This window comes from Monopterus albus, unplaced genomic scaffold (assembly GCF_001952655.1).
Source record: "Monopterus albus unplaced genomic scaffold, M_albus_1.0 scaffold458.1, whole genome shotgun sequence".
Classification (NCBI taxonomy): Eukaryota; Metazoa; Chordata; class Actinopteri; order Synbranchiformes; family Synbranchidae; genus Monopterus; species Monopterus albus.
In genome coordinates, this window is record NW_018128338.1 from 266,446 (window position 1) to 289,601 (window position 23,156).

Genomic DNA, 23,156 nt, shown 5'->3' on the forward strand with positions numbered 1-23,156 from the left:
ACAACTATTTTAATGGTGCTGAATAATTCTTTGATTTCAGATTATGCATGGTGTGTTTTGATTGGATGGTACAAATTATCATGTAAAAAGTGAATTACAGGCCTGTGTTGCTGAAAATAGAGAAATTGTTAGAATAACCTCCTGGGTGTAATAAGGGAAGCTGTAATGGCAAGCCTTGGCTCAGACCTAATCTTGGCTTGACTGTATACTTGGCAGCATTCAAAGACATTAAGACAGCCAATTCTAAGCTGAGTTCTGCGCCCGGTAGCAGCATTCAGTGTTTGTTTAGATAGTGTTTTACATTCCTTTTTATTGGTTGTTGGCATATCCACACCTACGTTTGCAATAACATCACAGCTGTTGCTTAAAACTGATATAGAAGAGCAAAGCCAGTAGCAATAGCATTCATTTGACATTTCGGCTTCATGAATATTATGACAAATATCAGTATTTTCTGAAAAGGGTTTTTGTTTAGCTAAAGAAAGCAGTGTTACACTGGCAGCGCCAGCAGAAACTTTTAATTACTAATCGTCTCCATCACCATGGCGACCCTGCTCCTCCTACTCCTTTTCTATCTGCTTCCAAACCTTCATCTCCACCTCCACCACTCCCTCTGTGACTTTTCTTCTTCTTCTTTTTCTTCCTCCCATCTTCCAACTTGTATTTGAGTCTTCTCACAGGGTCCGTGAAGCTACACATGGACTTCTCCTCAAAGTCCTCATGGATCATGAAGTTCCTGTCGATGAGCTCTGCTGCTTCCCGCCAGTTGTAGTAGCAGCTTGGGCCTAGGCGGAGTATCTCCTCCACTGCATTAGGGATGACGACGGAGCAGTCAGGACGCAGCACCACCACTGTGGGCAGCTCCTCCACATTAAAAATGGCCTCCAGCTCCCTGTGGACACATACACACACACACACACACACATACACAGACACAGAGCTACTGGATTTACACAGCTAAGTATTTATATTACAATCAGCCACCAGCAGGTTGTGCACACAGCTAAGTGGCCAGTGTCACACACCTCCTGTAGGGGTCCTCAAAGGCCAGGAACAGGCACTTCTTAGGCAGCTCTTTGAGGAAGCTTTCTTGCTGTTCCTCTGACTGGTCCAAACTGATGAATGAAGGAAAAGGAAAATCACCTGATTCACAAAATCTGATTCAGAAAAGTAACTAAAGATCAAATTTTTCAAAATAAATGTAGTGGAGTAAAAGTATGAAGTAGCAGAAAATGGAAATACTCAAGCATAAATACATCAAAACTGTACTTCAGTATAGTAATTGAGTAAACGTACTCAGTTACTTTCCACCTCTGGGATGACTAATGTGCTTGTGTGTTGTACCTGATGTACAGGAGAACGAGCTGAGCAGCACGGTCCACATAAAACTCATCTGTCAGCTGTTTAAAGAAGTCACAGAGTGTGGGAGCAAACCGCCGGCAGCTCTCACATATGGCTGATGCAAAGAAGAGCATGAGGATGCGGTTCTGCAAACGCAGGACAATCTCACGTTCTGTGTCCAGCTCATCTTGGTCCTTGTTGTTCTTCACCAGGACCTGATCAACGAACAGATCCACCATGAGGACGGTGCTGACAACTGAGGATTAGTGAAGCCACAGGGAGTGTTACAAAATAATTTACACAGATTTGTTTAACAGCATAGTTTATAGCAATAGGAATAAACTAAAACAGAGGGTTGTGAAGCTTCTCACGTGCATGACTGTCACTGCCAAACATGAAAGCACAGGCTAACAACCATAGCATACATGGGAATGGTTGAAAAAGTCTCCACATTTCCAAAAAGCTTATCTTGCACATATATAGATGACTATTAAATTAGATAGCATGTCTCCACTCAGTCACACTGTGACCTGTATAATCTTACTTGCTGTTAAATCAGATAATCCTCACAGTTGCTTACCTCTAACAAATATTATCTCCCCCCTGAGACAGCAAATCCCAAAAGAAAACAGCCTTGAAAATTAGCTTTTCCCCCCTTTTCAACTCTTCCTGGGTCGTGTTTGATTTGGTTCCCAGCCTGTCAGTTTGTATCATGTTCACTCGCCGTCTCCTTCACCTACTGTAGTTGCTCCCTCACTCTTCCTTTGTGTCACTGCACTCCAACTCCCCTCTCCTGTATCTGAGGGAGGGATTGAAAGACACGCATGACAGAGGGACAAGGGGTATGAAGTATTTGCAGTCACTGTGTAAGTGTGAATGAGAGATATGCTAAAAAATAAATAAAAATGCCTTAATTTGAAGTGAGCCACTGTGAGACCTTTATTATTCAGTGACTAATGGAGGTGCAGAGCCACAGGGAATATTAGGTCAGTAATAGATTCGCTCTACGGGGAGCAGCACAATATGACCACGACACCACAGCAGAGACATAGACACAATTTGTGTTAACAGGATTGAGAATGTATTGTTTTTTGGGCTGTTGTTGTTTTGAAAATCAATGCAACTTATATGTAATTATTTAAAAATAATGCTAAACTAAATAACATATACCAGTGATGAAATCTGAATTTCAATTATATAACACCAGCACCATTTTGTTTAACACTAAAACAAAATAAAGCTGTACAAAAAACAATAAATATATAAATAAATAAAAAAACAATAGCCATGATGCATTATGATCCAAGCAGTGTTGGCGTACACATCCAGCAGACATGGAACTACATCAGCATCCCTTTGGAGTTGTGTTCCTGTTCATCTGATGGACTCAAGTCTAGTATTCATGTTTGTTTCATCTCTGTTTTGGTCTTCAGCAACAAGACATTCAACTTTCTTCAGCCACCTGATATTGCTGGAACTGGAGCTGGTTGGACTTACCTGGTCGGATAACTAAAACTACGAGCTAGGTGTGTCAGTGTACCATATGTGACCCCTTTCTCACTACATGTAGTCATTTGAGCCACTGTTGATGCACAGGTATTGATCTGTGCTGATGTAGATTTGGATTCTGAGGCTCAGTGCCAGTGTAGGCAGAAAATAACTGAGATGTGTACTGTTCATGTACATGTATGTTTCTGTGTGTGAAAACAATAACATTTGCTCTCAGAACTGAAAACCTGTCACTCTTAGATAACTTCAGTTATTGGTTGACTAGAATTGGTCATATTTGTGACACAGTAATAATCCTAAAACAGAAGGACACAATATGTAGAAGCAGAAATTGTAGTATAATTCTGAAATGTCTCTATATTTTTGTCCACCCCAGATACATACATGAGAGGGTCAGAATATTAGGAACACCTCTGAATATAATGTAGTCCAGTACAACACCACCTTTAACTATGACCTCAATAATAAACATATAATTGAATTTATACATTTATGACAGTTTCACCAAAAACCCAAACATTTTGAGCTTCATAAACACAGATGTTAAGGCATTGCATTGCATTGAATTGCATACAATTGTACAGGTGTTCCCAATAAAGTGGCCTGTGAGTATATTTTTATCTTTCATTTGTTCTCTTCATCTTCTCCCCCACATCCCTTTGTCTCCCTCCTTTCGCTTCATATCCCAAGCTGTATCTTTCTCTTCCTCATATTATTTTTCAGCTTTGCCTTTCCCCTATAACTTCCACCATCTCTTTTTCCTCTTGTCATCCTCTGTCTTGTATTTGAGTCTCCTCACAGGGTCGGTGGCACTACGCAGATTTATGTTTTCAAACTCCTCATTAAGCATGAAGCTCCTCTCAATGAGCTCTGCTGATTCCTGCCAGTTATGGAAACAGTCTGAACCAAAGCGACAGATGTCCTGCACAGCATTTAGAGAGGACCGAGCAGTCAGGACGAAGGACCACTACTGTTGGAATGTCCTTCACCTTAAATATTGTCTGCAATTCCCTGAAAAATGGAGGAACACACACATAATATGACTTGACTAGGAACCCGACTTTGTTCATACTGGTGTCAATGTGCTTTACAACCTAATGGGATTTTAAATACACACATTTATACAGGTTAAATATACACATATATTTGGGAAGACACACAAAGAATATCAGACTTTTCTAACTCTCCCACCATCCACCTACGTCCTGTATGGGTCTTCAAAGGTCAAAAACAGAACTTTTTTGTGCAGCTCTTTGAGGAATCTCTCTTGCTGCTCCTCTGCCTGGTCCAAGCTGCAGAGAGAATATAGAAACAGCAATGTTATGAATGAGAAAACAGTATGAATGTGAGTTTATGCCATCACATCTTTGCATCAGAGAGACAAAGATGGAAAGATAGAGACCTAATGTAGACGAGTGCGAGCAGTTTGGGGTATTCAATGTAGGCCGGATCTTTCAACTTCTTAAAAAAGTCATTCAGAACAGGTACAAACTGCTGACACTTTTCACACTCCGCAGATGCAAAGAAGAGCATCAGGATGCGGTTTTCCAGGATCCCAATGATCTCGCGCTCTGTGTTGAGTTCATCCTGGTCCCAGTTGTTTTCCACAAGAACTCGGTTAAGGAATAGATCCACCATGATGAAAGCTAGGAGAGAGAAAGACACCCCGGAGAAAGGATGATCATCACAGATTTGTTTACATACAGTATGTGCTACTGTATACACATACCATCTTTATTGTGGCTAACGCATTTGATGGCCAACATCCATGTCATCCACACCCAAAGAAAAAATATACCCTCAGATACTCTCACGCTGCTGGATGGAATTTCAGTACATCCCCAGGAGCTGAACTCTATACTAAACTAGTGATTTCCTATATTTTCCCAGAATGCCTTTCAACAACATAGGGATAATGAGTGTGAACCTGTGGCATAAAGCAGTAATCTATGTATGTATTAGAGAACACGAACAGCACTGTAGCAGCAGGAGAATGGATTTTGAATTTCTCTAGGTTGTGAAAACAGATTTTAGCTGCTTCACATTGTGGTCTATGGGCCCCTTACAGTAGGAATTTATCTCTATAATTAAATATTCATGACTGAACACGAATAAAGAAGAAACTCATAAGATGTTTTCAGGGCTTATTAAACTTAAAGATTATGTTTTGAATGCAACATGATGAATGGCCACTGCTCCTGGTGTATGTTTAGGCCCAATACACTGTTTCCATCAGAGTAAATAACTGTGTCCTTTACCTAATGGTGTCCTTCTGGGAAAGAACAACAGCTAGTGAAATATACAGATGAACGACAGCATCTCTGCCACCTCTATGTGTGATGGCCACACATAGACACATAGTACAGTATAGTGAGCTGAGACATTGATGAGTGACTGATAGCACAATTTGTTGGTGATCATAAAACATCTACTTATTTCCACTGCAGATGAAGGCGTGAGCATTATCTAAATGGTCTAAATGTGCACAGTTGTTATAGCACCAATATCTAGAACATGTCTTCCAGGTTACATCAGGTTAACATGCTGACACGAGGATAAACATTTTTAATATTCAAACCTTTACTTTGTTTTATATTAATCATGTTGTGATAAGTGTATAAGCCAACTATAATGTCTCTTCACCAACCTAGATGTAGTCTAAATTCATAATTATAACATTTAATTATAGCTCTAAAAACATGCCTTTTGTATCAGAAAATGAGTTCATAAATGTTAAACTCTTGGTCATGATCGCACCAACCCTCAGTGGACATGTACGTCAGTAGGTTTGGGCTTAAGCGCTTGTTGCTGTGACAACTCCAGATAAATTTTAAACCAGCTTCAAAAAAAAAAAAAAGACTCCAGTCTAAATAGCATTGTAACCTATATAATTCAGTTATCCACATGGCCGCAGATCTACCTTTACATAAAAACTGAAATATGGACTCTACTCTTATGATTATGCTGAGTCATTGTTTGAGGTTTTCCTCCTTTTTACGGGAGCAGATTTAAGTATGATTCTGGGTTTTCAATACATGTAGCCTACTCAGAACATGCTGGTATCCTACACCATCTTATGGTTGACTGATTGAGTTGCACTTAGCATAAACAAAAACACGCATATTAAAAATAGGCCTAGAAACCTAATCATTTCCATACCTATGTGCAACAGTTTGTGTTGCTGTTCTCTTTAACTGGTGCTAAGTGACTGACTGTATCATTGCCTACTAAAAAACATCCGGTCTGTAGGTTACAATAGTTTTCGTAGCCAAATATAAATCACAACATAAAGACAACACTACAGCTCAGCCAGAATGGAGTCATTTATAAGATGGTGTTTTCCAAGAGAAGGATAAAAAATACACACATGACAAACATATTTCAGATTTAAAAATAAAGTTCAAGCCTAACAGTTCAGAAATGTGCTTTATCTGCCTCACCCAGCCTGTATTTCACTGTCACAGCAGTTGCTGCAGGCTGAAAATTGACAGCGATAACCTCACAAATTAGATTTGGCTCTCTGGCTCTGACCTGTTCCAGATCTATTACAGACTACAACTGTGGACCAAAACGTCCGAGGCTGATGTGGGAGAAATATGTTTGAAATTGAGCAGGATTGAACCTTACCTGAAAAAAAGAGCATTTACTGTAAGACTTTGAAAGGTCAGAGCTTAAATCATACACTTGGAAAAGTTATTTCACAATCATCCAGTTCACTTTCTGAAGCTGATTGATCACACCTGATTCATACTGACAACACTGCTTCGTTTTGTTAGTCACTAATTTAGTAGGCCATCCATCTTTGTATGTGCTGTGGCAGCTGAATATACCACAAGTAATTTACCTCACCTTGAAACTCCTTGACTCCCACAAGAAAAGAAATATATCCAGAGTTTTCCCTCACTTTCAAGCCATTGTCTTCTTTCTTTGATTTTCTTCTCTTCCTTAAATCCTGTGAAGTTTATTTTACCTTTCACTGCCTCCTCACTCTCCTCTCTGTAATTTCTCTACCCTGCACTCTGTGGTCTACTGAGGGAGATTACACATAGCTGGAGGTGTGGCGGAGCTGTAATTCAGGGGGCAGAGGTTGCTCGTGTGTGTCTGTGCGCACTGTAGGCCCTAAAACTCCAGATTAACAGTAGCAATCTTATTACTTAAGGAGAAGAAAATAGGGAGGAAAGACAGGATGAAGAAAAGGACACACGGATTGCAAAGAGAGGGCAGACATTTAAGTCACATGGTGGAATGAATGACAGAAAAAAAAAGAGATATGTTTTGTTTAAGCATCAAGTACTAGTTGGAGTCTCACCTCCTATATCAGAGCAGAATAATGTTTATTTCACACCTGTTATTAAGGTGATTTAACAGCCAGGATGTGGAGCATCAAAGAAATGAACTGAGAAAGTCGATTGTTTGAGTGGAGCCTGGTTCTAGTAAACCCCAACAGGCCCTGCTGTCGAGAAGTGACTATTGATCTGCAGCGGCACTTGCACTGGTTAATCTCAGAGAGAGGGGTGAGGTAAATATAAAGGTGGGGGGAGAGATCCAATAGGATTAGTCAGAGTCGCACAGACATGCGCCATGGGCCACACAAACACAAACACTCCCGTGACATAATAAACAGGAACTTAATGTAGACGTGAGCAAACACACCAAAGCTTTTTAGGCTTGTTAGCAGTACGGCTGCACAAATGGCAATATGGGTCCACCACTTGTGACAAGAATGATGTGGATAACTAGTGGATGAAATGCCATTAAATTAACTAAAGATATTCATGTTCCCTCCCCTCTGGGTGAATACACAACTTTGTGTTTAGTGCTAATCAGCAAATGTTAGCAACCAAACATGATGAACAGGGTAGATGTTACCAGCTAACACTGACATGTTAGCATGCTGATTTTCAGTGTTTTAGACTGAAATAATGTTGGTTCTCAAACATGCAGAAGAATGATTGACATTTTTTCCAATTTAGTGGCAAAATCCTTATGTTGGATGCAAATATGATGAAACTGTAACACTGAGAACAGCGGGGTGATTGTTCAGAGGTCAGCAGTGAATAGGAGATCATCTGTGTAAACGTAATGGAGGAGGCACTAATTAAAAGAAATCTCACCAGATATAGTGAGATGCAGTCCAGACGGTATTTTGATGTTTTAGCTTCTGGTGTTCTAACATGTCAGTGCTACCGTGCACTTTTAACTGAGCCTCGAGGGACTCTAACCTTAGCTACGCATGTAAAAAAAAAAAAAAAAAAAAAAAATGACAAAAACCAAAAAAGCTTTCCATCATGAATTTTTTTTATTTGTTCTTTAGCTAAAAAAAAAAAAAAGACTCAGAGAGCAAAGACAAAACATGAAGAGTTACTAAAAATATATAAACATTTGTTTTTCTGATCTTTAACAAAAAAAAAATGCAATAAAAGCTGCAAGTTTGGGGTAAAACTGCAATATGCAGCGAGCGGAAAAATACAAACCAAACAGTTGTTACCAAAGTGTAAAGAAAAGAAAACACCAATACATTCATGAGTGACAGAAATAAGTGAGGTTAAAAATATATAATAAATATCAAACTGGCTACTTGTAAGTAAACTAAACAGCATGGAGTTAAAGAAGAAGACTGGGCAGTGGTTTCCAACCTGGGGGTTGGGACTCCACAGTGTGTCCCAAGATAATTAACAAAAGAGGAAAGCAAAAACTTTTGTTCCACACAAAGTTATAAATCATTTTTCTTGCATTTTTTGTTATTTACTGGATAATTTTACTTCTTTGGAACAATTATAAAAATAAAGCAAGACAAGTCATTGTTTGGAAAAACTGATTACAACCAGTAGATATAGGCAACTGATGATTTGGGGTTGCAGACAGGCACTGATGTGTTTTATGGGTTTAAAAAACCTGACTGAGAACTAGTGAGAGAGTCTATTCTGTTTTTTCTAGGGGTAGGAATCTGTAGGAAACTCTTGTTGAACTTGAAGTTTATTCTCGATTTGACTGCATTCGGACTTGGAAGTTGAAGAGGAGGACTAGGATTTTGTTTTTCCTTAATAGACCATAATAATTAGGCGTAAGATATTGATATTTTTTAAGTCAAGTGGTGGAATGAATGAATTTGCACCATGCTGTATCCACTTCCATTGAGCGTACCCTCAACCTTTCTATAAATGATCTTTATGTATCAAATTGCCGAGTAATGTGGTAATGCAATATTGCAAAAATCAATTTTTAGCATTTGTGAATCAATTCAGAATCACAGAAAATATACACTGTGATTCTTTTGTGAATCGATTTCTTTCCTCCCACCCCTAGTTGTTTCCATGACAGCTTTATAATCTGCACACAAAGCACTCTAATAAAATCTTTTTATACTACAGAAGCTCCCATTTTAAACCCAAGATATTCTGTGGCTTTGATATGTAAACATGTGACATTTTGGTGGTGTGAAAATGTGCTGGACAGTTGAAATGTTAGCAGCAGTCATTTAGAGAAATACCAGAGGAATCTGAAATAGATCAATTTGTTTAGCAGAATTTATGGAGTATACTGTTTGGGATGAGTCTGGGCACAAACATGATGAAAGTAATGGGATTATGAATGGGCCAGGCTGTGGTCAAGGGATGTGCTTTGGATGCAATAAATAAAACAGAAGCTGCTAGCTGACTCTTCAAGAGTTAACTCTACATCTAACCTCCTCTCTTAGAGAAAAATCAAATAGTGGAAACAAATGTCTGTGCAGATTCTCAGTCATCCAGGTCATAGTAATCTGGAAAAAATCAACTGGACTAGATTTCTAGGTTGAAGACGTTTCACCTCTCATCCGAGAGGCTTCATCAGTTCTGTTTCCAGCAGTGGAAACAAATGTTCAAAGCAAAGCATTTGTTCCTGTGTCCTCTGCCTTTCCTGCCTCTTCTACTGCTTTCTGTTATATTGCCTCCCTCTACTATCACAGCTTTGTTCTATCTCCCTCATCCTTATCTCTGTATGCCAGAGGCCTCTCTCCCTCCTCCTCACCTCCTCTCTTCTTCATCACAGCTCATCCCGTACGCTCCAGTTCTCCAGCTCAGACTGCAGTACATCAGAGTTCTGGGCCTCGAAGCTTAGCTCCTCCTGCTCCTGAGTTTTTCTCGACTTGGCTCGGTCCCAGTCTGTCTTGACCGTCTCGTTGTCCCAGACCACAGATGTTTCCGTGTCACTGATGTAGCCTGTGTCTCCAGTGTAATGGGTTGGATACACCAGAAGAGGCTCAGCAGAAAATGCACGCAGGTCCCTATGCTCAAAGTGGTCCATGTACTCTGAACTGAGGATTGAGAGGAGCGGGGAGGATGTGATTAGATTAACAAGAGCGCTTCAGGACAGAATCACACAGAGGAGACAGATAAGAGAAACAGAGAGAAGAGAGAAAATGAAGGCAGCGGCAGGGCTATACTCACACTGGATGTTTGTTGTACATGACAGGGAGGAACTCATCAACAGGAAGCATCTTGCTCAGAGGCTCGGCCTTGATGAGCTTCTGAGCTCCTTGTAATGACAACATGTAGCCCAGCGTCCAGTAAGAGTAATCGGCCTCCACCAGATTGTGGATGTTGGGTACAGCCTTCTCTGGATGGTCCACCTGCATGCGCTTCCGTCCGATGTAACTGTACAAGGGTGTTAGGAATGATAATTAATATAAAAAATTAGCAAGCATCAACAAGCACACAATTAGGGACCCAGGAACGACAGCATTTGTAACGCTAAAAAGTATACAGTACATGAAAGTGTAGCCACAGCCAATAATTCTGTCATTGCCAGAGTTTTGGACCATAGTGTTTCTGTGGGCAATTCTATGCGTTTCTGTACACCTAGCGCTTCCTATGCTCGGGTGAGCCTCCCGCGATGTGCACACAAGATGTTGCAAGTTGCACATGCTGTGCTTTTGGTGTAGACATGGTAAGTTTTATGCTTTTATCCAATGGTGCTACAACAGAAGCTGTGTGTTCACATACGGACACGAAGTAGCAGTTAGTATCTGCCCCGTAATGAATCTGTAGTTCTGAGAGGGTATTGACCAGCTCCTAGTTATATCAATAATCAATCATTTCAATACTTTAAGATAATAAACTTAAAATTTTGGAACCAAGACCTAATCCAGTATTTAGATGAAGAAGCTCCTGAAACACACAGTGTGTCAGATTCATTTCAATGTCAGTATGTCAGATATTTAAGGAGAATTTACTGTAGGTAAATTTAATTATTGGATCTGTATCAGCAGACACTTAATATTAAAGGAATCGGATCCATATCGAGGCCAGAAAAAACTTGAGCAGGACATCCCTCTGATACTGAGAACTAAGGTTTTTAGCCAGTTTAGTACTGTAGTAACAAATGGCTCTAAATAATACAATATTCATGAGCCTCTGTTGCTGTGCAGAAGATGTCAGCTTCTTGCTTCATCAAAAACTGACTTAAAATTCAAAAGTGAAATGATGTAAACCACTGAACATGTTATTAGGTCTTTATACAGCAGTTCCTATCCTACAGTAGGTTGCTGTTAGTGGTGCATGTGGCAGAATGTTAAGCTCAGTGACTGGATGTTTCCTATCAAAACTATCCTTACATGTATACAGGCTTGTGCTGTTAACCTTTTATTTGGGAAAAAAACTTTATAATGCTCATTACAAAAGAGGATAAAGGTGTTCTATGTCCATCTGAGCCTTGAAGGTACTCAAATTCATCTAGCACTTACTACAGTGAAAAATCGACAGGCCATTCAGAGATAAGTCCTCCCACCTTGCTCTTCTGAGACAGTGACCTTTGGGTGACTCACTGATAAAGTGAGAACACTGGAGCACAGTGCTTAGTTCTGGGATGATAAGATGCATTATTTCCACAAGTGATTTCAGCATCTGAACAGTGGTGTCTGAAATACCATGTGTGACAGATGGATGGATTTCACTGCTGGGGGATGATAATCCTCTCTGTTTACTACGCTGTGTTTTCCTTCTGCCCACTGAAGCGTCACTCACATGAGATCCCAGTCCAGCTTCTCTGCTGTCACCTCCTGCAGCAGCGTCTGCAGACGACGCTTGAAGAACACCTCGAAGCGGAGGTCATCCTCGATGACCAGGGAGGTCTGCAGACCACGGTCTATGATCTAAACACACACGTATGGATTTAGAGCATTTCAGTGCTGTGAGATGCTGTGAGCCTGATTAATAGCATATAGCCTGATCAAGCATTAGTATGATGCAAAAAGTTTGAAAATCCTTCACTGGCAACATTCAGGGTCCTTTTTTAGAGTTATTAAGTAATGGCAACAATATTTTATGCTTCAAATTCGTGTTGTGCTCATTAGTGAAATCCTACCTGACTTATAAAGAAAGCCATGCAGAAAAGCAGCACTTTTTGAAATCCACAGAACAATACATTTTCTTTTCTTACAACTGAAACATGACAGATATGTAACTACCTACAAATCTCTTCAGGAGAAACATCCAGCTGCTAAAAATGAAGTTCACAAAACACCTGCACATTTATTGAAGTATAAATAAAACGAGCTCATTACTTCCACCAGGCTGCCTTTCCTCACATAACCTGAGCAACTGTGTTCTGCAGGAGTAAACATTATCTAGCAGGCACAGGTAGACCTGGAAGCCTGAGGCCTATCTAAGCATCTCACCTCCTTCCAGATGTTGTAATGAGAGAGGAAACAACCCAGCTCGCCCTTGGTGAGAGGTCGACCATGATAGGGGTCTTTGTAGCCTGGCAGCATCTTAATCCCCATAGACTCTATATCAGACTTGTTCAGAGCTCTGAGAGAAACAGAGGGGATGAACAACCCAATTAGAGATGGAAACAAATTATATGAATGTGAAGCAGAGGGGTGAATAAAAATCCACAAGACAAGAGCCGAGAAGACACAATCAAATATATAAAACATGACACCAGATTAGAGTTATAGTTTCTCCAAATAAGATAAAATGATGTTCAGGGAATCTTTAAAGAGCAGCACACACCCTGCTACTTTACACCCGGCTGTTTGCCTCAGCCCTGCCTCCCTACATCAGTCGACACCACATGCTGCAAAGGCACAAATCAGAAAGGCAGACAGTGTGAGAGGAAGAAGAAGATGATAAACGTACTTGCCATCCACAGCAGCAACAACCTTACAGCTGAACTGCTGCTCGTACAGAGATCTTAGCATTCGTTCACGACGGTCAGCTCTCCGCACCAGATTTATCATAAACACCTGGGTGCACACAAATGCAAAACGTCTAATGCACGCTTAAGGTACTGCGTGTTTGTGTGTGAGAGAGGACACGTACCTCATCAAAGCCCATCTTGTTGGACTGCCTGGGAGGAACAGACAGGAAAGTGGATGGCTCCAACGGAGGATTTTTGACTTTGAAAGAAAAAAGAGGGAAAGGTTACGAAGACAACAGGGAGTCCCAAAATGTGGTCCAGAGAACCACAGGGGTCCATGGGAGTCACAGGAAGCTCCCAAAATGAACCAGAGTTTAACTTTGGCTTTGATTTTACACACTATAATTTAGCAAGATGAGTATGCATAGAGAAATTACAATTTTTAATAATTCTGTAGGTTTCACAGCCCCATACGTTTGGGCTTTCCTCATCTGTAATGTGTAGAGTAATAGTGTACAAAGAGTATAGTGCAGTATACACAGTTGTGTGTAATGCTTTGATCAAGTGAACTTAATAAAGAGCTTCAGTAGCACACCACCTTCACTCTGATAACATGGAATGTATTTTGGAAGACCTTGGTATGAACACCTTCCCTGAAATACAGGGCCACACCTAATCTGTCACTACATTTCCTTTGAATGTTAGTGGCACACGCTTTTTTAAGAACACACAAATTTGTGTCCTGCATCTGAGCAGCTCCCCATGTCTATCATGTCAACATTTTTAACAAAAGAAAATGGCTGCAGAAACATTTCAGCACTGGTACATTCACTACGTCTAATTAAATATGCGTATTACTGCACACTGCTAACTGGTGAAGCCATCACTCTATAACTCAACCAAGTAAAGTTGTCTTGCTTTTTCATAACAGGTATATCAAAAAAACAGTTTAGCACAACACAAGTTGGGAATGCAAACCTGCAGACCAGGCCGACATGATACAGCCAGTGACAGAAAAAGTTGGAATAACTGCAGATCAATTCTTTTGTATAAAAGGCAATCTGCTGTAATCACAGCCTAGTGTCTGTGTAAGTGTTCCTTCAAAAGAAAGCTCACACCCTTCTCCTGAAGTTGCAGAACACATTATTATGGTCTTTCTGAGCACTTCCTGACCTCTCGGCTATGTCCAAAATCGCTCCCTATTCACTATATCCCAAGTTCGCCATGTTGCAGTGGTGTCTGAAAGCTGTCTGTGTGTAAATCTATCCACTATATAGTGCACTTAAAAGTTCCACAATGGAACATTCTGCTAACAATCCCACAATGCATCTGAACAGTGGTGTCTGAAAGCTGTCTGTGTGTAAATCTATCCACTATATAGTGCACTTAAAAGTTCCACAATGGAACATTCTGCTAACAATCCCACAATGCAATACTTCACATTTTATCACATAGAAAATTACCTTCGAACAGTTCTACAGCTGTTAGTGATGAGGCAAAGTGATGATGATTATTAAGTGTCCGAAATCTCAATTTGGTGTACGCTACTGAGTGAACTCCTTGGGCTGCATTATACAGGGAGCAGTGAATGAGTGATTTCAGACACAACCCTTGACTCACCCATGACCTCAAGATGGGTATGCAAGAAGCTCTCTGCCTCGTCCTGCAAGGAAGCGTGGGAGCGCATTGGCACTGGGAAATACCCGTAAGTTTCTTTGTTGCAAACATACATCTGCACATCTAAGAGAAACAAAAGGTAAAACATGGTGATGGATCACAAAGATGTTTAACAAGCCCTACAGATAGTGAGTCTGTTACTCCTGTGATCTCACCTGCCATGCGAGCTGAGTAGGCAAAGACGATGACATCGTCCAGGGCCCAGCTGTACTCTGGGTGTGGTGGATAAAATGCCAGCTGACGGGAGGCCTGTTTCCGTAGGTCCACCAAGTAGGTTGAGTGAACCATTGGCACAGCGAAACAGCCACGACGTTCCTGCTTACGGATGGGCATGTAGGCTGGTGTACGCTTGTAGTAACCCTGCCAGGAGCACACACGGCCACTGTACAGTTATATACAGTCTTCAGGTGAAACAAAAAGCTGTCAGGGCAAACGCTATAGAAATGCCATACCTGAAACTCCATATTTTATTACTGAAATTAATACAACATCAATTTGGTTGTGATCGCTTAAAAAAAAAAAAAAGGCAGGGTGAGAGAGTGAGCAAGTTTGATCAAAATCATATTATACAGTCATGGCCAAATATATTGACGCCCCTGCATTTCTGTGAGATAACACACCACTTCTCCCAGAAGACTGTTGCAATCACAAATTCTTTGGTATTCCCAAGTTTATTTCATTTTTGTTTGCATTGGAACAACAAAAAAAGGAGAAGAAAAAGGTAAATCTGATCCATTGCACACAGAACTCCAAAAATGCACTGGACAAAATTATTGGCATCTTTTCAAAATCATCAGAAATAGTTGTATTTCAAGCATGGGATGCTCCTTTAATTTGGAATGAAACTCACCTGGAGCAACAGGTGCTGGCAATATAGAAATCACACTTGCAGCCAGTTAAAATGGAGAAAAGTTGACTCAAACTTGAGCAAGGAGAAAAGAAGGGCAATGAATTGTCTGAGGATCTGAGAAACACAATAGTGGAAAAGTCTGGACAATCTCAAGGCTACAAGTCCATCTCCAGAGATCTGGTTGTTCCTGTGTCCACTGTGCACAACATGGTCAAGATGCTTACAGCCCATGGCGCTGTAGCTAATCTACCTGGATGTGGACGAAAGAGGAAAATAGATGATAGTTTACAACAGAGGATTGTTTTGACTGCTGACCTGCAGGCACAGGGCACAACGGTGTCAGCTCACACTATCTGTCACCATTTGGATGAAAAGGGACGCTATGGTAGGAGACCCAGGGGGACCCACTGCTGACACAGAAACATAAAAAAGCCAGATTAGAGTTTGCCAAAACGTACCCGAGGAAGCCACAGAGACTAAAATAGAGCTTTTTGGTCGAGCACATCATTCTACTGCTTTCAGAAAACGAAATGAGGCCTTCAAAGAGAAGAGACACGGTCCCTGCAGTCAGGTAGGTGGAGGCTTACTGATGTTTTTGGGTTGCTTTGCTGCTTCAGCCACTGGAAGTCTTGACTGTGTGTTTGGCATTATGAAATCTGAAGACCACGTTGGGTCTCTGTCAGAGAACATGGGTCTTACAACAGGACAATGGCCCAAAGCAGACTTAAAAACCAGAAATGGTTTCAGACAGTCAGGTGGAGAGTTCTGAAGTGGCCAGCAATGAGTCCTGATCTAAATCCCATAAATCACCTGTGGTGAGATCTCAGAGCAGCAGCTGGGAGAAGGAACCCTTCAAATCTGAGAGACCTGGAGCAGTTCACAAAGGAAGAGTGGTCCAAAATACAAGTAGAGAGGTGGAAGAAACTCACTGATGGTTACAGGAAGAGATTGATTTCAATTATTTTGTCTAAAGGGTGTCCTACCAAATATTAAGCTGAGGGTGTCAGTAATTCTGTCCAGTGCATTTTTGGAGTTCTGTGTGAAATGGATCAGATTTTTTTTCTCTGCTTTTTTTGTTGTTCCAATGCAAACAAAGGAAATAAACACGAGAATACCAAAGAATTTGTGATTGCTACGGTTTTCTGGGAGAAGTCGTGCATTATCTGACAGAAATGCAGGGGTGCCAATATTTTTTGGGCATGACTGTAGCTGTAATGACACTAGGGAGTCAGCACATTCAAGAAAGCTATTTTCACTTTCACATTATCTAATCATTATGGAAAAATAATGTTTAATGAGATTGTTAATAAGGTTCTTCAAATGAAAGACACCAGTAACAGACTGAGATGGTGGAGCAAATTAGAGGCAGTGTTCTGGGTGGGTCCTTTGTGTACCGCCATGTAATTGACTCATACCAGGAACCTTTATTAAAAGCAAATATTATGTTACATCAAAATCAGTGAGACTTCAACTCACCTGTGAGACACAACAAATTATTTACCATTTCATTTACAATTTTAGATTTATCAGAACAAACAGTGCCTGTGCAGTAATCGGAGGGGGAACTCTACACTAATACAAAACACTGCTCTATCGCCTTCAACTGATTTACAGACAGGTCATTTCTGGTGTACTTAAAGCAACTTATTTCACAAACTCAATTTCCTCATGCATAGGAAAAACTAATCAAGTGCACAATTCTTATGAAATTATATTTCTGTGTTTCCAGTGTGGAAGGAGATATGTCTTATTATTCAGCAGCACTGCCTGAAAATTGATACATTAGTCGCAATCAGTAACTCACAGACTTAATGATGGGCTTTTAAAAAAATGCCCTCGACTTTTTCCAGAGCTGTACTAACATGCAGTTCATCATTTTAAGCCTGTACATAATATTTGTGTAATAGTCTTATGGGCACTTAAAAAGCATCTTGCTGAGTGTCGTGACCTTATATCTTGTAAATCTTTAATGCAACTTCTAATCTCTTGCTGCAGTATTTTTAAAATACTTTTATTGTAGGTATTGCATTTATTCCTGTCTTTACCATCTGGCTGTCACAGGTGTTAATGCATAATATATTAGTCCCAAATGCCAGCAGAATATTTAAACCACACCCATACCGTATCAGCTACCACATACCCAGCGTATTTGCTGCAAAGGAAGCGAAGGATCTGTGAGGAGTACTTAAAGCTGGGAGCCAGGTGTTAGTGGTAAACAGCTCAATCGAAAACATCTGCAGTACCTGTGAAGTCATACCGCACCAGAAGTTGGAGTATGCAGCTCTGGACTCCAGCATCGGCGCTACGATGGTCTTGTTCTCCCTCATCAGCTTCCACAACACATCCTGATTGGTGAGCAGGTTGTCACAGTCAGCAACCTGCAGTTGGAAGAGAAGGGCGCAATACTGACAAGAATCACACACAAACAAGCACATACAAAATGTCTCCCGCTGCCTCTCGGTGATGAATTGAGCCACAGCAACAGTGTGATCTCCTTTCGATTTTTTCACCAACCCTCCCCAACAGACTGTACTTGTACCGGCAGTATGCTCTATACATGTATTCTCTCCAGCCATAATATTTGTTCACATTTTTTGTCACTTTCCTTTTCTAAGTGAAACTTTGAGCTTTGCTTTCTCATCTCCACATTTTCACCCCCTAACCGTGAACAGGCTTAAGCTGACACAGATGATAGGTGGCTCTTTAGAGAGTTGACTGCTACGAATCAGCTTACCGCACTTAACTCTTCAAACACAACTGGCATCACTTAGAGCACATGATAAGAAGCTAAGAGGCTGCTGAGTGGATGATAACATACCAGGAGGTAGTCGGCCCAGATCTCACGCGCAATGTCCAGCGCTGCCTGACGGAGCTTCATTACATGTTCGTAGCGGAGATTATTCCAATGCTTAGGCCCCAGCTCGTCTTCGTAGGCACTGAGACACACACACACACATTCAGAAGTGTGCTCATCATCACGCACATTGGTCTTTCTATAGCTGTAACAACACTCACTGACATAATGCATTCTCTAGCCCTTACTCTAACATTAACTACTGCAGCTAAATGTCTAACCCCAACCCTTACTCTGGCCCTAACCTAAACCTTAGTCTAACCTGAATCCTACAGCCACCTGAAGGTGTGAGAACTGGTCAGAATGTCCTCTTAACTATGGTTCTAAACTTAACTTTGTCCAACCATAGAGAGGCATGCACACACTCGCTCGCTCGTACCTGGATTTATCGTCAGGTCTCCACTCTACATAGTGATAGTAATTCTGCACCTTGATGAGCCAGTCTCTCAGGATGGTCGTGGTGTTGTCTACGTTGTGATCTGTCGCCACCCTGTGGGAGGATGAAAGTGACCATAAGCAAAGAGTGCACCTTGATCTGCAGAGCAATGCTCCGGTGTTACTTTGGCTCAGGGGTGGACACACGGATGAGATCCTTTATGACAATATGTGGAATATTAGACTACAGCAACAACATATTAAACTCATCTGATACGCTGGAGCAGTACCGATCCTGATGTTAATGATCCTCATAAAAACAGTTTATTGGTCACAGACAGTTGTTGTAAAATTCAGTGGCAATGGGCCCGTGAGTGAATTTTGAGCACCACAGCAACCCCCCGCGCATGACACTGCCTTATTTATCGGCAGCTATTATCCTGTCACTCAAATAGCAGGCTCACAGCAGAAGCCTCATTCATTTACTGCAGTGAGCCAATGTCTCTACATAAACAGTAATTCAACTTATAGTAAGACGTGATACAAGTGATGTGTAGGTTTTAGATTTTAAATTAATGTAAAAAACCCCCACTGGTTCCTATTCAGTACTGGCTAATACACTGAGCTGAATTATTATCAAAGTCTAATCTTAAGATTTGTATCCTGACATTGTACATTTTCTGGAAATATATTTTGAGAATCAGCTTATACATGAAATAATAAATAGTTTAGTCTGGCCAGTACTGACAAATTTAAATAATGTGACAAATAAAAGTAATGCTGAACAGAAAATAAGGAATAAGAGGTTTTATCAAATGATGACTTGTCAAGCAAAAGCGCCAAATATTTGCACATTTTTAAACACTGTTTATGGATGTCCTTAAAACAGTAAATCCAAATGAATGCATAAACACTGATAACTGAGCAAATTGACTCTATTTGCTGCTTTTCTCTGTTGTCTTGGCTACATGTAGATTTGGACAAAACAAGCAACTTGTAGGTGCCACCTCGGGCTGTGGAAGATTGTACCGGATAGGTTTCACTTGTTTCTGATACTTTATAAACTACACCGTTATTCAGAAACATCTGGCGAATCATTCATTCAGGAAAACAACGGTTCTTTGCAGCCCAAAACAAGTATGCTAATATCAGTATATAGTGGGTTAACATCTGTCGTGGACAGAGAAGACCAGAAACAAACAGCAGAGGCCGAGGAGGGTAGGCGTCGCATTCGTCTGCGTTATCACAACAAATCCCAGCGTGTGTCATGGAGGGGGAGGTAACACTGACAGAGCAAGAGTGGAAAGGACTGTGCAAATATGGATTTACTTCCATCCTTGTCATGTTGTAGTGAGTGACAGTTGGCGCGACGCAGGTGTTATTTTCCCCACCGTCTGTGGCGTTTTAACACAGCAGTGCCATCCCTGCACCGACATGCAACAGAGTCAACATCTTCTTCTTCCTCTCCCTTTGCATCTGTCTAACTTTTGCTCTCTATTTGTTTTTGGCTCTGTGTTTTGAACAAACAGAGGTTGTGAATAAAAAAAAGGATTTCTGCAGAGTAAATATTTGAGATTCCAGCAGACCCATCCAGTATGTCCCTGCAGAGCACACATGTACCACTAGCCAATCTGCATGGTTGTGTGTCAACACTGCTCCTTGCCAAGTAGCTCATCTTAATCTGACACACTAAGTGCAGGTATTGACAGGATGCTTACTAGCAGCTCAGTTCATGTTTTCCATAGCTGCATTTCTAAACTTCTTTTAATTCAGTTCTTCAGCTGAGAAAGAGACATGTTGTAGATCAAAACCACCACACAGAAAACTGAGCTCAGGCTGCTGCATGGATATAGTTAGACACAGGCTGAACTTCTGGCTCTGATAAAATGAAAAAGTCTGGCTTATTTAAAGAGACACAGACACTTGAATCTCTAGCTCCCACCTGAAAAGGTTCAGTTTTAGGTCAGGCACAGCCTATTCTATGAATAAGATTAATTTCATCCCAAACTCACAGTCACATTTAAAAAAAAAAAAACCCAACTCTGCTTGAGGCTAATACCATTTGCCTTAATTGGGTCACTGGGTTGCAAAGAAATATAATCTAACCTGTCAGTTCTGAATGCTGATGAGAAGATTAACTTTGTCTGTGAAAACAAACCCGCTAGGATGAGCTCAAAATAAGAAGAGGAAGTGAGAAGGGGAAACAAGAATGATCTGGAAGGCTGGGGGCTGGGTGGCAGAAAATCAGCCCGGGGTAAAGGAAGCTGGGCCCAGCAGGAGCGTTTAGGACAGGATATTATACCAAATTTAGACAGTTCAAGTGCCAATTAACATTTAAAAACATTTTACAACAATACTGGTTTTGTTCTCTGCAAGAATGAAGACGTGGAAAGAGAAGACGGGAGGGGAGGGACGTGGGTGGGGTGGAGAGGGAACACGGAGTGGCGATGAGTGAGAAGGTCTTTGCCTCAGTGGAACTTTCCGTGGGCACCACTCTGCTGCCGCAACCCGCCCTCCGTGCTCCGCTGCCGGGGACCAAAGTGTGAAGCGCCGCGGTGCGTGGAGAGTCACGCTCCACTCACGCGTTTCCCTACGTCTCATTATAACACAGCGTGATTCTCACTCTTAAGTACTCTCCATTATTTCTATGTGGGTTTGACGTGTCTCCAATGACCTCACACTGACGTTAAATCACAGTTTAATTAATATGCGGTAATACTTATAAAAGTTCTGATATAGTCTGACATCCCCCTCATAGTAACGTGTTTTCGTGCTTATTCTGAGGGTTAATAACGATGACACTCACCACAGCGCGATGCGGTCCTTGGGATAATTGAGACGCTCGATGGTGCCGAGGAATAGCGGCAGAGAGTGCTCCGAGTTGCGGCAGGCTAGCGCAATGACGACCCGGGGAGCGAGGAGCGGAGACTCGGGGCTCCAGCGCTCCTCGCGGAAATATCCCCGGCTCAGGCCCGGCAGGAGAACGAACAGCAGGGCAGGCAACAGCGAGGTGACCCGGAGCATGGCAGGGGAGAGACTCTCGCTGGCGACACGGCGGAGAGAGAAGGATGGAGAGGAAGAGAGGATGTGGGGAGGAGAGGATGTGGAAGCCGAGAGTCCGGCTCGGTCCCGCTGTTGTGTTATGCCGACAGTGAATACATGGCGGGGCTGGCGGAATTAAAGGGCGGGTCTGGCCTGGAAAGGGAACTCGATGTTCTTAAAACACGGCTCCAGGCCCGCGTTTCTGGGTCTTGTTTACCTGGTGAAAATAATATCGAGGAGTTCTGTTAGGTGTGGCTAAAAGCATGACTTCTATTTTACACAAAACCTTTTTTATCGTTGTAGACCCAGTGGACTGCTGTGCTTCCCCCTGTAATAAATACTATGTCTTCCCCTTTAAAAGCAGCTCCAGCTGTAGTCCATAGAAAGCTAGAAAGCCATATGGGCGTGTTCATGTGTCCCAGTGTCCTGTGGGCCTCGGGCTTTCTGTTGGGTCGGTCTGGCAGCAGTGGAGCCCATACAAAGAGGCAAATTGTCTAACCGAAGTGTTGTGAGGAGGTCTGCCCAAGATAGTTCTTCTTCTCTTGTTTCTGTGAAGAAGATTAGAAGCCTGGAGAAGTGAAAATATACAACATTTTGGAGAAAAGTTAATTGATGGTTTTTCTTTTCTGTCCTTCTAATTATCACGCAATAGGTCTGGTATGTTTTCATGAACTATTTTCATTACTGATTGAAGTATCAACTACTTTTTCAATTACTTTATTAGTTGTTTAGTCTATAAAAGGTCATAAAATAGCCAGTTTCCCCAGAGTGGAGTCTTAATGTTATTAGTTTTGCCTGAACAAAGTAGCCCACGAACCAAAATTAAAAATGTCTCTGTGATGCAAAGCAGGGAAAAGCAACCAGCCCTCTCTTTGGAATCAGCATGTTTGTGGATTAATTTTTTATTGACCATTGATTGTTTCACCTCTAATATACTAAATTATAAAATAACAGCAGAGGTGCAGTTAGGTGATGTTCTTTGACCTTTTTCCTTAAATTATGTGATTTGAATGAATATGCATTTTGTGGTTAAAACACCTCTAGCTATAGCTGACAAATTGACAGTTTCCTTCACTGAATGTTTGGTGTGAAAAATGCAAATAGACAAATAAATAAATAAATAAAAAAGGCATGACTGTGATGTCCCGAGTGGAGGTTATGACCCTGTTGTGTTGTGGTTCCTTCAGTGGTCAGATAAATGAGTGTGTTCTCCAACATCAAACAGTGGGCACATGTCATTTTCAGAGGTTTCCTGGTTGGCCAAAGTGTCAACGTTCTGGTGCTCTTCGTGAGTGTTTCAGACTTGGAGGAGTCCTACGACGTTTGGCAGGAGCTCTGCTGGCAGTCAGAGGAGACAGCAGCTCATACACTGGTTCAGAAAAACTGGAG

At 41.4% G+C, this 23,156-nt stretch overlaps 3 protein-coding genes across 4 annotated transcripts; all 3 read right to left on the bottom strand.

Moving 5' to 3' along the window:
- Window positions 1–362: 362 nt before the first annotated feature.
- On the bottom strand, window positions 363–1,980 carry LOC109952397 (nucleoredoxin-like protein 1). Its single transcript, XM_020587454.1, has 4 exons — window positions 1,922–1,980; window positions 1,345–1,597; window positions 1,026–1,115; window positions 363–892 (listed from the first exon to the last, which is right to left on the bottom strand). Exons 2-4 carry the CDS (start codon window positions 1,578–1,580, stop codon window positions 538–540), a joined length of 681 nt encoding a protein of 226 aa, XP_020443110.1. The 5' UTR covers window positions 1,581–1,597; window positions 1,922–1,980; the 3' UTR covers window positions 363–537.
- A 1,531-nt stretch (window positions 1,981–3,511) lies between these two features.
- Window positions 3,512–4,488, bottom strand: LOC109952396 (nucleoredoxin-like protein 1). The gene is given in 4 exon segments (XM_020587453.1): window positions 3,512–3,785; window positions 3,787–3,861; window positions 4,053–4,142; window positions 4,253–4,488. Coding segments are annotated over 4 exon segments (600 nt in total). The 3' UTR covers window positions 3,512–3,586.
- A 5,144-nt stretch (window positions 4,489–9,632) lies between these two features.
- On the bottom strand, window positions 9,633–22,844 carry LOC109952416 (procollagen galactosyltransferase 1-like). Of its 2 annotated transcripts, none has more exons than XM_020587487.1 (12): window positions 22,055–22,844; window positions 18,730–18,842; window positions 18,315–18,432; window positions 17,740–17,874; window positions 14,802–15,006; window positions 14,590–14,709; window positions 13,152–13,228; window positions 12,969–13,075; window positions 12,506–12,638; window positions 11,853–11,980; window positions 10,278–10,484; window positions 9,633–10,144 (listed from the first exon to the last, which is right to left on the bottom strand). In XM_020587487.1, exons 1-12 carry the CDS (start codon window positions 22,178–22,180, stop codon window positions 9,874–9,876), a joined length of 1,740 nt encoding a protein of 579 aa, XP_020443143.1. In that variant the 5' UTR covers window positions 22,181–22,844; the 3' UTR covers window positions 9,633–9,873. The 2 variants fall into 2 exon arrangements, with proteins under 2 accessions (XP_020443143.1, XP_020443142.1); XM_020587486.1 differs by lacking the exon at window positions 22,055–22,844 and adding an exon at window positions 21,532–21,810 and having other exon boundaries at window positions 18,730–18,840.
- Between the last annotated feature and the right edge of the window lie 312 nt (window positions 22,845–23,156).

What these genes read in the sequence shown, in the direction of transcription:
- LOC109952397 (XM_020587454.1), bottom strand. Translation starts at nt 1,580, where the DNA reads ATGGTGGATCTGTTCGTTGATCAGGTCCTGGTGAAGAACAACAAGGAC. An exon ending in CTCGTTCTCCTGTACATCAG is followed by an intron (nt 1,116 to 1,344) that starts GTACAACACACA and finishes TTCATTCATCAG; the next exon opens with TTTGGACCAGTCAGAGGAAC. An exon ending in TTTGAGGACCCCTACAGGAG is followed by an intron (nt 893 to 1,025) that starts GTGTGTGACACT and finishes ATGTGTCCACAG; the next exon opens with GGAGCTGGAGGCCATTTTTA.
- LOC109952416 (XM_020587486.1), bottom strand. Translation starts at nt 21,749, where the DNA reads ATGCTCCGGGTCACCTCGCTGTTGCCTGCCCTGCTGTTCGTTCTCCTG. An exon ending in GGTGCGGTATGACTTCACAG is followed by an intron (nt 15,007 to 17,739) that starts GTACTGCAGATG and finishes TGCTCCTGGCAG; the next exon opens with GGTTACTACAAGCGTACACC. An exon ending in TACCCATCTTGAGGTCATGG is followed by an intron (nt 13,229 to 14,589) that starts GTGAGTCAAGGG and finishes TTTCTTTCAAAG; the next exon opens with TCAAAAATCCTCCGTTGGAG.